We start from the raw sequence: 14,627 nt of genomic DNA on the forward strand, positions 1-14,627 counted from the left end.
CGGAAAAACAGGTGGCTTTTATAAAGTGGGTGGAAACAACCACGCATCAGCAGATGTTCAAATGCACAAACACGTAGTGATCAAACAGTTACATTGTCAATACAATTATACAACAGAGTAAATATGTCTGCAACAGTCATTATAGTTGGCTAACACTGCAACACTTGCTAACGAAACCTTTTCACCCCATTTGTTAAGACGCTGTTACATAACTTATAATAGCTCAGACACAAGAGCTGGCATGCTCAACTTGAACGTCTTTAGAATGGAATCAGTGTCGGCCCAAAAATCACAGAATAACAAATGTTGTACTCGCAAATAAGTCTGTTAATTCTTTTAATAATGCGCAGCAGCACAGGAAAATGGATGCGTTTCAGCCCTAGGCTTTCATCAGCATTACACAATAAATTAAAAGTTTTAATGGACTTGTTTGTGAGCGCTGACAACTTCATTTGCTTCACAACATGTCATTTAAATTGCAGCACTTTTTTTTTTTTTTTTTTTTTGCAGATTTTAATATGAAAACACTGAATCATGCAGCCCTAAGTTGCAGTCCCACCCTAAATATAGGGACAGACACTTCACCAACAACACAACGTAGCGTCATAAGTGGTGGGAGGCTGCTCAGTCACAGGGTCTGGCTCATTTATGAAGTCAGAATTGTTGAGGTTCTCCTTTACTTTTCATTACAAGTCGTCTTACGGCTCTGTTTTAACTTGCACAGCCTCTTTTGTTGCTTCAACATAAGAGAACAGGACACATTAAACTGGAGTGAGGTCGCTTTACGGGTTTGCATACTTGTGTTTCAATCCAGATGTATTGCTCTTTCTTTTCTACCAAGCATGTTAAAGGCCCTTAACGTTTCATTATGCTCCCATGGCAGTCCTTGCTGAATTTTCATTATGCTCCTTGGACTTGTCCAAATGAAGGACGGAGTGTGAAATAGCATTGCACTGTGGGTGGTCTCTGATGGCTTTATCTCCTCACAGCGCCTTCACATTTAGTTTCTGTAACAGAACATCAATTCACGGCACAGAGGATTATGTGCGTGCCCTTACACAGGTTCCTCTTGTTCTCCTCTTGTGTTTGTGGGAGTTGAGCTGTGATATCTCTGTCCAGCTGTGTAGCTCTATCTCTATCCCCAGAGCTGCTGTGAGGGGGTAGGCATTACAGGATGACGCACCCTGTCCATCTGCTTTTTGCACTAATTATCTTTTTTGGAGCTCAGTAGGAAATGAGGTAAGATGATGGAGTAATTGGTTATACAATACAACACCTTCTAGGGCAAGATTCAGGCTTTTTAAAAAGAGGTACAAAATGTCAAAATTGCAGGAAATTAAACAAAACCTTTCACTGTACTTTAAACTGGATTCCTACAGTAATTTGAACTATACTCTAGATATCTATCTATCTAGTATCACCTTTTCAGTGAGAGCACAAGTAAAAGTGTTATACGTTTCACACACTTTCACTGTACTGCAAATGAAACCATAAAAACATTTAAAAACACGGAAATCAAGTCATCAACATACTTGTCATGCTTGTCTTGGCAATCTTTCCCAAATATTGTCAACCTTTGATGTAATATTCTGGTTATGGTGTATGTGTTTGTTATTCTTAATGTATCCACGACTAATCCTTGTGCTATACTCTCTGATGTGTTAATGCGCGGAGCATCAACAGACGTGACTCTGCGTGCATTATTTCCTCAGTACTTTGTGCTGCCTGCGCTATCGAAACAGTCTTTTGAACACCATGCACAGAAAAAAGCCTCACTCACACACACCAACAAACAAACCCACAGGACACCTCCTAAACACCTCACTGTATCTGTAGTCAGACATCATGAAAATCCTCGCTCCCGGTCCTTCTTTGAGCCAACTTTGCAAGTTCGTTTGCACTCGTCTAATCTCCCAAGCACATTCTGCTCATTCTGCTCTCTCTCTCTCTCTCTCAATGCCTCTCACAGACTGAGATGCATAACATCAGCGTAATAGAGAAGGAGGAACACAATAGGCCCCCCACCGCGCCCCCACCTTCCGGCACTGCTTGACAAAATACAGAGTGCATCCCTGCCTCAGCCTTTCAAAGAGCCCAGGTGCATTATGGAAATTGCTCTGTCGTCTTCTGTCTCGTAGCAGCGTCTTCTGAGCTTCAAACTCACACTCAGTTCCCCGGCTCGCTGTCAGCAATGTGGCTTATACCATGTAGCGGCTGATAGCTTGCACAGAACACACGCACACACAAGCCCGTCTTGCAGATTTAGGGTGTGTGCACATATGTGTGACTGTGTGAGGACAGGGAATGTAACTGCAGTATTTAAACAAGTGACAGCTATCTAATATGTCTGTTAAATCTAATCCTCCCCATGTAAGCCTTTAAAATGTGCTGGGTAAACTGAGAAAGCCTGACTCTGTTGGAATAGACCAACACTTTGTCAGTGAGAATGTAAAGAATGCTTATAGACATGCAATACATGGCTGAGTCTGCAGAGGAATGTAACTGCATGACCCCACAGGGCAGATCAGAGTTCATGAGCTATGTCTCTGGGTCAGAGTCACCATAAAAGGAGACAGACAGACTACTGTAGGTAATTATGTTGACACCATTGGTGATGAAGTCTTTATAGCTGACGTTTTACTCTTTGGACCAAGTCATAACTTCTTAAATGTAGAGGGAAAACACATTATCCTCAAAATACTTCAAAATAAGTCTGAAGGACCTCAGACGTGACCCTAAAGCTAAAAACGCAAAAAATCACAAAACCTATAGCTCCAAGGGCTGTTCAGTTATCTAATAACACTGTAAATAGCAGCAGAAGTCAGCATGTCCATATTAACAAGATAGACATCCGAAAGGCTGACAGGCACTACTACTTTTATGACTTTAAACAAGTCTTTAAACGAGGTTTTAGGTTTCACTTTGTATCCTAGTCTCCCAATAAAGTTACTAAGAATAGAACAGAGCTGACATTAACGTGGCACACACTTCCCCTGTTCCCCAGGCTCAAAAGAAAGGATATTTTTATTACGTCTGCATTCCCAGATATGGTTTTTGAGAATGGTGATGAACTCCTGACCTGTATCTAATGACATAGTCTAAGGCAAACTGCAAATCAATGTGGTATTGATAAGTTTGAAAAAAGAATTGACAGATTGATCTTTATGGAAACGGGGAGTTAGAAACAGAAAAGTGTGGCCATAGGTGGACCAGCCTGAGGAACATTGCAAAAACCAAAAGTAAAGTGTTAAATCTGTGTTTGTACGATGTGGTAAAGTGCATCATTTCAGGTATACTAACTGTGAAGGACAGTATGTGGTTTGGAACTGAGACAGCAGGGTAATTGAAAAACATAGTTATTAGCTCCAAGGGCAGAGTTAAATATCTATTTTCATTTCATCAACTCAAATTCTATACGTGATGGTGTAAATGGTAAATAGCCTGCACTTCTCTCACTGCACTTTTACGCTACGTTCACTTTCACCCATTCACACAGGAGGAGACTATTCTTCCACACACATTCACACACTGAAGCTATAGAAAGTTGGGGTTCAGAGTCCTACCCAAGGCCACTTCCGCATACGGACTCGGAGGATCCAAGGACTGAAACGCCAATCTTCCGATAGATGAATGACTCTCTCTACTTCTCAGGCACAGCCACCCGAACTGTACAGCTGTGGCACTGCACAGTTGGTGTACTGTGTAAGCAAGTCGTAATGATGAATCAACAGCCCACGGGTACAACAAAAGGCAGGAGCAGAATTTGGTTTCAGGACCATGGACAGCATCAGAGGACATGTGATGTGAGTGAGAGCTTCCTCTGTCATTATCTGTCATAAGAAGCCCAATCACATGTGGTCATTACAGCATCGCTGGCCTGTTGGTGTGCTGTGACCCAAATATTACATGACCAGGTCAGTCCTTTTGATGACTTTCTGAGTAATGGGTCCTACCATGTTACTCTCTGGGCAGTAAAAATGTGTTTTTAGTTCTTGGCAAGAATAAACTGTAGATTGACAATAATTACAATGTTTATCAAATGTAAGAAGTGTATGGACTTTGAATTAATTAAATAATATTAATAAATAGCTGCTATTTATAGATCCATGATGCGGGCCCCTGCACACAGAACAAAAGACCCCCCAAGGCTCCTCCATAGGTGCCAGACACACAAGCTGAAAGAGACACAACACAGCCACAAAGGACACAGTCTTATTGTCTGCAGCTGCTTTGTGTCTGTCTGACTCATTTGCAGTCGTTCTGCTTCACTTTCTATTTGTTTTGCATCTTTTTGTATTTTTTTCATCTTTTTGTCGTTGTTTTTGAATTTCTAAGACAGAATGCAAACAGTAACTTCATATTGAGGTTCTGAGGTTCTGAGGTTCACTCTGTGGTAGAGGATGCACCAGAGGGGGCCGATCAGAGAGGTGCTGTATATCTGTGTCTGTCTGCAGTGCGTGGAAATTAGTCTTGCAACTTCTAAACAAATCAATTACATTATGCAAATCAGAGCAGCACTTACCACTTGTTCAGTGGTGCTGGGTCTCTTTCTGTTTATATGTGAGTGGAGGGGGGGTGGAGGGTGCATTTGAAAGAGGTTCTGGGTGAGTGGGTGGAAGGACAGATGTCTCTATGCTGAGATTGCATGGGCGCCTTTGTGTGTATGTAGGCCAGCTTAATTTTCTGCCGCTGCTGTTTGGAAGGTTAAGAGCGATCACTCTGCTGCAAGTGCAGAGCAAGACACTCCAGATTAATTCTGCCGCCTATGAGCATAGGGCGTCATGACACACCGGGACCAAGGCCAGCTGAGAACACTAGTTTGTGGGATTGATTAGTGAACTTTGTTGAGAGCTTAATGGCGCTGTCAGGGTCCTTGTCAGTACTTCTCTACTCCCTTTTTTTAAAGTAAATATATTCAAAATGGAAACATGAGGCAATGGATGAAGGGAGTTGATTGTCACTCTGTAATTTTCGGCCTGACAACCTTGTAAGTGTGAGAGGCGTAGGTGTGCCGGTGACAAGGAGCTTGCTTTTCAGCTGACAGCAGCACAATGCTTGTCAAGAGATGTTTTCCTCCAATCAAAACCACATTATTCAAATCTTTGGAAATGTCAACAGAGCAAACCTCAAACTTTTGATACTTAATGCTTTTATTTCACTCTGAACCTCCAGCCGCAATCGGAGCCATGTGACACAGCAGGAGGAGAAAGTATGGGTCGAGAAATAATGATATAACCATCGTGGTGGCTGTGGAAAATTTTGACCTCCATTTTGGCTCTCTGGATGTCAAAGAGGGCCCGACTGGGGTCAGCACAGCACAGTCTTGCACTGTACTGTGGTCTATGAGACAGTGACCCAGTCTGCACACCCACCATTTTCACACAGACGCCATTCAAACACTGGATGTTATTCTGACGGCCTCTGATTTTCAAGACTGAAAGACTTCCTTTCAACTCTGTGATAATCTGGGGTCAATTTGGCACCAAGGGGCTGATAGTGAGGAGTCCCCAGCCTCTACTTCTATACAGCTGCAGAGATGGACAAACTGCATTATGGGTAGAGCTGATGTCGTATTGGCAATAATGACATTTTGCAAGCAGAACTGGATTATACCGGGATACGTTAGATAACCACGCTGCATGCTGTGGCTGAGAAATAGAACAGTTAGACATCAAAGACATGTCGTTAGACAGGACACGGTATCATTGCACTGAGTAAGAAATCCTGTTTTAAAATAATTGGCAGCTGTAACTGGTTGTAATAGCTTACAGTGCTGTTGATGGTTGATGGTTGGTTGTGTATGAAACATTTAGAATCCTTAAGATTTCTCTCATTTTTGCCAGTTTGTCATACTATAGTCACCCGGCATATATTCTGCTACAGTCATTAATGCATTTACACTCACCTCTGTGTTTTGTAGTCAGAATTGTCAGTGGTAGAGGCATTTTAGAGAGAAATACAATGAAACCATTTGCATTTTATGCCAACATATAGACATTTCTGACAGAGCTGCTCAAACTGCATTTCCTGTTCATAGTGATTGACAAGCAAATAGAACTCAGTCACCTGAACAATGAAGATGTTCTTAGCTCTAACTCTAACCCTAACTCTAACTCTAACCATAACTCTAACCATAACCCTACCCACCAGTAACCACCAATCTAAAATCTTGTGTCTATAGTGTCCATAATCAATATTTTTCAACAATATGTCATATAACAAGATAGATGAATAGTCTTTGATTATGTTTCAACTGTTATTGAAACTGTTGTTGAAAGTGTGCAATTTGGTTTGCAACAGTAGTCAAACACAACCAATACACATCCAACGAATAAGTGGAAGACATACACTATGTGCATATAAAGCTAAAAGGCCCAAGGAAAAGGGTCTTTCCTTTGACCAGTGCCTAAGGCCTTTGGCCTCTGAGTGGCTCTAACTTGGTAAACATGGCCAAGATCATTTGAGTTAGAGCTAGAAGTCTTTTGGCAGAGTTTAACAATCTTCCCCAGCCTATTTCTGTTATCCATGCTGAGGTTGCCAAACCAACAAATTATTGAAAAAGCTAAAACTGACTCAATAAAAGATGAATACAACATTTTCAAGAATGATATGTCAACATTAAAACCACTCAACTTTCTCAAGAAACACAGTCTGTGATGAACCTTTTTACAGATGGAGTCAGTGTCAAAAGTCATTTTGTCATCCAGGATGGTGCCCAAGTACCTACACTGGCTCACTGGCTCACTGTCTCCGCTGCTGTGCCACTGGTTAAAGTATGTGCCATTAAAGGAAGGTTTTGGCAAAAGTCAAAAAGCCTTTCTTCGGTCTTGGAGACATTAGGCTGCAAGTATGAGACTTCACAGCTTTTGATGAATTTGTCCAAGGCTGGACCATGGCCTACCCCCTAGTCATCCAGGACACTGACAATCACTGAGTCATCAGCAAACCTTGTAATGAACCTTGAATCACACGTTGCCAGGACTCCCTTGTAAAGGAGGTTTTTAATCTCACTGGGACATTTTCTGGATAAATAAAGGTTAAATAAAAATACAATGTACTCTGGCAGTCATCGGTGTAGAGCACAAATAACAAGGGCGACAAAACACATCAGGGCCTCAGACAGAGTGTCATTAACACTCCTCCATCAACCTCCTCACAATTCATTGCCCTTTGTTTTCATTCACTCTCACAGCATCTTTTCCAATGACAAAGGTCTAAAAACTCACTGTGCACTACCTGCTCGTTCTACTGTGAATCCAGAGAGGGAAGTCTTCCCTTTTGAAGCGAAAGTTTTTCACAAATGTAGAGGCCTAAAGGTCAGAGCTGAGTCAAAGGGCTCCCGTCTGAAATATTAATGTGTAACAGTGTGAAGCAGGACATGACTGAAAAAAAGTCGTGTCTGCTTTACTTAAGTCTCTCCTCAGACAACACAGTACACACACAGCATGTCAACCAGTCTTTCTCCGGCAGACTTAAGAGGAGATCTGAGATGATAAAACACAGATGTGCTCTCACCATTTAGCATGAAGAGCCCCTGTAACTCTAAACCCCACACTCGTATTTCAGACAATGATGTGTTTTTGGAAGATTTATGCGATGGAAAAAAACTTGTTATGGTTATGAAGATGGAAGGTTCGTGTTTCCTGGCGGAGGGAGCGACAGTCAGAGTGTGGAAATGGTCGGATGTTGCTTGTTTTCCAATAGCCGCAGTTTCACTGCTTGTTTCTTGCAAATCATGTTACACAAACAAGCATGATTAACTTGATATCTCAGGAAATTGAATAATAGTCGGGCCCATGGTTCACTGCAAAGAGGAAATAAGTTCTATGATTGTGCTGCCAGGTTGTTCGTGTTCTGGTCCTCCTCCAGTGCCTGAATGGGTTCAAGAGTTTGTCACAGAGGAAAACAGAGCAGGCAGTTCCACTATACTGCACATGTCTATGATCAACAGCTCATTTGTGACCAGTGGAGATGCTGTTTTGGAATAGGATATTTCATCTGCTGGTCAGTGTGGTGGTGTTAGACCCCGATGTCACTCAGATTCCAGTTTTGTTTGTATGTTGTATTTACGACTTTCTGCTCTGTTGTTCTGTTCAGGTTCATCCTGGTCTTCAGCTGCCTGGTCCTCTCTGTGTTCTCAACCATCCCGGCCCATCAGGACTTCTCCTCCTACTGTCTTCTCATTCTGGTAAGTAACTATCAGACAAAATTCATTTTTTATCACCAAAAAAGGATTTTCTTTGTAAGCGATGCTTTTTTCCCCTCAATTCTCCCTTTCTTACCTTTCACTTTATTCTGTTGTCCACCTCAAACTAGAGTCTGACTAAAAAACTGGCTGAACTGATTAATCAGTACCAAGAAATCGCCCAACAGAAATCTATATTTGAAGGAGTTTAGAAACAATGTCTCTATTACATTATTAGAGCGTTGACAAGTTTATGTTTCAACTGCAATGCTCACAGCTACAGAGCAGTATTAGGGCACGGCACAAGGGAGAAAAGAAATCAGAGGAGAAAGATTTTCTTTTACTTTTTTTCCAGATCAAAGTCGAAATGCTGAAAAGTCAGGGATGAAGTTGAACATTCAGTATCAGCGCCAGGCTGAGCAGGAAGATTTAAATTTTTTTCCTTTGCAGAACAAGAGTTGAAATGTTGAGAATACAGTCAGAGACAAAGGCTTTACATTACTGATATGATACTGCTGTCAGATAAGAATGCAGTTGCGCCACTTCAGAAACTCTCCCTCACACTCCAAGAAAAAAACAAACATTTTCTTCCTGTGATTAATTTTTCCTTATGCCTAATCTGAAACTTCATCTTAAGTCTCCACATGACATCCAAACACTCGTCATTACATTTTGATCTGATTTGTATACAATACAATTCAATATGATGCCATATGGTTACATTTAGGCAGAATGTTTCACCACATTCTGTTTGTAATTATCTAACACACATACAAAATAACAGAAATGTTCCTTCCTCCAGTCTCAAGTTTACCAAGGCTGTAGTCAGAATTTTAGAAATACAGAGGTCATAGTGAATAAAATTGGCAAAAGATTTTTTTTTCATTTATATTTTCTGTAAAAGCGTATTTGTTACAACCAGAAGCACTCACAGGAGGATGGCCTCAAAAGCTCGACACAAGGCAAACAGAAAAAAATGAAGTTTAATGTTGCATAAGATACAACCAGGAAAAAGGAACCAGAAAAAAATAAAATAAAATACTTACAAATAAATACTAACCTGGCTAGACTGAAAAACTCTCCCGAAGGCTGACTAAAGACACGGGGGAACAAGACGATCTGGCACGGGACAGGGGAAGATGCAGACAATGTATACACTAGGGAGGGGGGGGGGGGGGGGGCACAGGTAGAAACAAAGCAGAAGTCAAGGGGCCTGAAACGAGAGGGAAAAGTTGAACGCCACAATAAAACAGGACATAACAGAAAACACATGAACTAAACTCAACAAACTTGACGAGACATAACTGTATTTGCCTTTCGGTGGGGGTACATGAATGCTTTATATTTCTTTCTTTCTTTTATTTCTTGTTTTGGCCAAAAGGTTAAAGCAGCCTGTGAAATAGTTACCATATATAAATTTCAGCTTTACACTCAACATGACCTCAGTGTTCTCAACAGACAAGCAGCGAAGGCCTGAAGTGCATGTATTGAGGTAGAAAATGGATGTAACTAGAAAACCTTAGCAGAGTGGTTTGTGCAAATTAGGATTACGAACAGTACGTCTATAATAAACAGCAGAGCCAGACTTCTAGATCAGTGGCTCATTTTTTGAGTGTCTGCCCTCAAACTGGAAACTTTACTTACTTGAAGTACTAATAACACTAAATGGACTTGCCTTCAGAGTCAGGAACATGCTGCTCGTGGGCAAAAATGCTTTTTAAAAGACTCTTTAGTTTGACTCAACATGTGTTTTTCAAAAGCCTTTGACTGAAAGGAGAGGAGAGTGTTTGCTTTTTTCATACAGTGCCCCCGCAGCAGTAACTACCATTTCACAAATTGCTCTGCACTAATTGCATCAGCGCTGTTACCTAATGAAAGCTGACTCAGTGTGTGTGCGTTAACAGATGGCAAAGATAAAATGAATTGTCAACGTGGTGTCCATTTTAATGACAAAAAACATTGCATGATTGATGTGTGATAATATGTGACGATGTATTTGTAATCTATAGCAGATCATAATGGCAGCCTGTCCTCACACCAAGGAACAACAACAGTAGTCATTTTTCCACCAGGGTTAAAATAACCAGCGTAATGTAGACAGGTGATGTAGTAAAAAGAGAGACAAAGGAGGAAGGAGGAAATTGGCTAGGACATATGGGTAACACTTTCCTCCAGGAGACAGCTGCTGGTGTCTCATGTGCAAACAATAGTCAGATGTGAGTTTTTTTTACCTGATGTAAGTTATGTCATGTGTGTAATGTAACTTAGGTGATGTCACTCCCATCTGTTCTGTAACTAACATACTTATTTTAACCTATACTAGACTTTTTCCTAAACCTAACCATGTAGTTTTGTAGCCCTAAACCTAACCAAACTACAACAGTTTCAGTGGAAGTCGACCGTTTCAGTATGAGGACATGTTGTCCTCTGGGACTCTATTTTTTTCAACCATTTTCTTCTGTCTTTTTCAACAGGAGTTTGTGATGATTGTGGTGTTTGGGTTGGAGTACATCATCCGAATCTGGTCGGCAGGATGCTGCTGTCGCTACAGAGGATGGCAGGGACGACTTCGCTTTGCCAGGAAACCGTTCTGCGTTATAGGTGAGCTGTTGGAACGCACCTTCCTGCTCAGTCTCGTTTGTGGAAACAAACACATAAAAAGTCATGTTTTCCAGCAGGAGCACCTCTTTTTCACTGAATCACCCTTCATCTGCCTACTACTTGCCCTCCAGTAGGCCGCAGTTGTCCTTTCTGTGAACGCAGTTTGATGTTAGACGTAAGCACGGTTCCACGGCACGCTATTGACCATAGTTTGCTCGTGTCATTTTCAGTTGTGGTCAGAGCTCATATGAGCAGAAAGCATTTACGTAATGAGGTTGCATTACTGCCTTTTATTCTTTCCACTGTTTAGACATGGATCTCTCTCCTCCCTTGGAAAGTACAGTAGGATGCTCCAGGGAGGGAGAGCAGGGCTTACAAGTCACGCGGGGTGCCGTGAACTCCCATTGTTGCACTTTGTAGTGTGTGCTGCAGTTGCCAGCACTGAGGGAAGAGGGGCAAAACAAAAGGGTGAAAATATAGTAAGAGTCGTGGAGACACAATGTGACAGAGAGACGACGGGATAAAGTGAGAAAATAAAAGAGAAAATGAGTTGATGACCGCAGCAGGAGAGAGATGGAGCTTTCTCTGTGATCTTGCTTCAGAACAGGGAAAAATGCTGAGCTCCAGTGTCTTTTCACGTCTCCACATATATAGCTGTCCATCTGTGTTATGTAATCAAATTTAACATGCATACCAAAAAGGGAATGTGTGAGTTTTGCATAAAATCCCAGTGTCAACGTGCATGACTTGCTACTTCACTTAGTTCCGAAGTGACTGTGGCACATCTTAGCACACAAAACAATACTTGTTAAAGGTTTGACATTCCCAGAGGAGTAAATCAGGTGACTGTCACTGACAGAATAACTTGAATTTGGCTCCAAAGACTGTGGTGCTGTAGAGAGTAAATACATCACGAGAGCAGCGATATTTGTGGTCAAATGTTTAGACGATTTAACTCCCCTCATCCTTCTATGGGAGCTGTGTTGTGTCGCTGAGCCAAACCACACATGCTAGCACTGCTTTTTTTTTTTATTACAAAGGCAAGAATAACATCACGAATTTGGCAATTTTGACAATTTCTTGAAATATTATTTAACTATCTATCCCTTTGCCCTGGTAGAAAGGCTAATCTTGACTAAAATCAGATATACTTGGTAATATTGTTAATAATCACAGTAATTTAGACCTGTCATTACTACTGAGTCATTCCTGGAAATCATTGTATTTTAAGCATCTAATTGCTTGATCCATGCGGTCATGTTGAAAAAGTAAAACTTGTATTATCTGAGAATATACTTTTTATCTTGTTTCATTCCGTTTAACACCTACTGTTATCTAATTTGTAGGAATAATAGCACGGAAGATCATTCTTGACTTTGTTATCTGTATATATGATTCAATAATCTAGTCAAAGTTCACTTATTACATTTTTCAAGACTTTCAACCATGTCACATAGTCTTCATCAGTGAATGAATGAAGTTGGGGGTTAAGTGGATAACGTGTAGGTCACATGATGATCTAATCAAAATTCCTTTAATAATCCCCAGGGGGAAATTGCTTTTGTTACGCACAGCTCCAAAAGAATAAGAATAAACTTCAAACACAAGTAAAAGTAAAAATATAAATATATAAAAGTATGAAAAAATTATTAATTATTATTACAATGCTTGAACCTTGACAAAGTGTGTAAGTAGACCTTGCGCTGACATTACATTGTCACACAATATGAAACTTATTAAGTTATTTTCACATCAGGGCATGTAAGCAGATGCCGTGTCATGTTAACTGCTTAACCGTATTACTCTGTAATACTCTACATTATTGTTATATATTCATATTATTGTGTTGTTGTACTCTTAATTATTGTTGACTGGCAGGATCCATAACAGTCATCTCCTCCAGAATAAGCGAAGCTGTGTGTGTGTGTGTGTGTGTGTGTGTTTCTGTTCATGTTATGTTTCGATGTACTTTCCTATATGTCCGAGTGCATAAACATACATATTTGAATCCCAGAGTGAACAGAATGAACTCCTACATCACTGAAACCAATTTCACCTTGTTGATTTGCCCACTGCTGTAATTTAAAGCCCATTAGGACCAAATCCTTCAGTATGTTCCCTCCCTGAGGACTGAGAAAGAAACACAGCCGCTAACAACCTGAATGAATGACCCCTGCTGCACTGTTCCCTGCATTCACTGGGGTTGGTCCTCATAAAGTGTGCTTGTAAATGTCCTGGAATGGTGTGTCTGAGGAGGGCCTCTGATGTATTGTGTGGTTTTTTTCTGAGGGTTTGCCTGAAGGTGAAAACACATAATATCTTGCAAATGATCCAAATCTTGTATACATCCATTGGGGATAGGAAAATAATGACCTTGAGTTATCTATTCAATATTTTTGATTTTTCTGCTGTTTTACTTCATTACAGTAGCTGTTTCTTTTTTTCAAATGGTGATTATCTCAATTTGGAATAAAATGCCTTACAGAAAAGACACTGCGCTGCACTGTACTCTGGGAAATCAGTACAACACCTGCAGTGAAAATCCATCGATTTGTCTACTTGAGAGATTAGAAGGTCGAATTGGATATCTTTAGTCAACTGAGAGGATGATTCTCATCATAGGTACAGTAGACTGGATATTAGCACGAAGAGCAAGTCAAGTTTATTCATAGAGCTTTTATAGAACATTTAAAAACAACAAACACGGACCAAAGTGCTTTATAAAGAGATTAAGTCATGGGATTGTTTGACTGATGATTACAATCAAATAAAAAACACGGGAATAATCTAATATAAACACAGACAAAAATGAGGATATAAGTAATTTAATAAAAGCACAGAAAATCTCGATAAAATCAGAACACAAACATCATGAAACAAACACAAAATACAAACAAAGAAAAGCCACAGCTGTCAGACATGTCCGCATGGTGGCAGGAAAGATTTTAACATGGGTTTTAAAGATATCAGTGGGGGGGTACTTGATCACATTTAGTTTTCACCTGAGGGTGTGGGGTGGAGGGCAGTGATCTGAGGGGTCAAGGGGATGGTTCAGTTCAGGGATGTATCCTGGTGCCATGCAGGGCTTTAAAAGCAAATAGAGGGATCTTAAAATCCCTTCTGTACTTCACTTCTCAGAAAAAACAAGACAAATAAAAGCCGTCATAGTTTTATGGTTACGTAGTGTGTGATCTGTACAGAAAACAAAAAGAAAGGGGTGAATGTTTCCCTAACACAGCGACCAGTCCAGTATAACATTTAAGGCGTAGCAGAACAGATCCCCCGGATCCCTGATCCACAACTCTTTATACTTTGTAGTGAACTTTTCCTCTGGGTCGTGGTCAATCAAAAAAGACCTAATGATGTCATCACGACTGCTTGTCTCGCCCTCAATTTGTGACTTTTCCTGTGCATTTTGACAAGAAGTGATGAAAGGATGATGGCCATATTCACTTTCAATATTTTGGTTGCTGTTTATGAAGTAAAGGTTAACTTGGCGATGACAAACTGTGGTACTGGATTTACTGTGTCATTCCAAACACGAGGCTCGGTCATCAGCGCCACTGTAACATCGTTCGATCCAGCCGTGACTCCGTCCACTCAGGAGGATCTAAAATGTCTTAAAATATCCAGAATGGCTTACCAACTTTTAATATCCACTAGCGAGCATAGGAACTGCTTTCCCCTTATTCAGTCTGGCCAGAAGCAGGGATAATATATAACTCCACTGGGGATAAAAAAAATGAGCTGCCAGAACAGTGTTTTGTATTGTTTTCAGATTATGGAAGGAATCAATACTTACCCCCTTTGACTGCTGACTTGTTGGTCTGTGCACCTGAAC

General features: G+C 40.7%; 1 protein-coding gene across 1 annotated transcript in view; it reads left to right on the forward strand.

The window, feature by feature from the left end:
- The window catches only part of LOC139198590 (potassium voltage-gated channel subfamily KQT member 5-like), a 105,473-nt gene that overhangs the window by 64,858 nt on the left and 25,988 nt on the right, over positions 1-14,627 (forward strand). Inside the window, exons 2-3 of the mRNA XM_070827483.1 lie at positions 8,098-8,188; positions 10,660-10,786. Coding sequence (XP_070683584.1) covers positions 8,098-8,188; positions 10,660-10,786 — 218 coding nt within the window. The remainder of the gene's footprint in view (positions 1-8,097; positions 8,189-10,659; positions 10,787-14,627) is intronic.

Source organism: Pempheris klunzingeri, chromosome 3, assembly GCF_042242105.1.
Source record: "Pempheris klunzingeri isolate RE-2024b chromosome 3, fPemKlu1.hap1, whole genome shotgun sequence".
NCBI lineage: Eukaryota > Metazoa > Chordata > Actinopteri > Acropomatiformes > Pempheridae > Pempheris > Pempheris klunzingeri.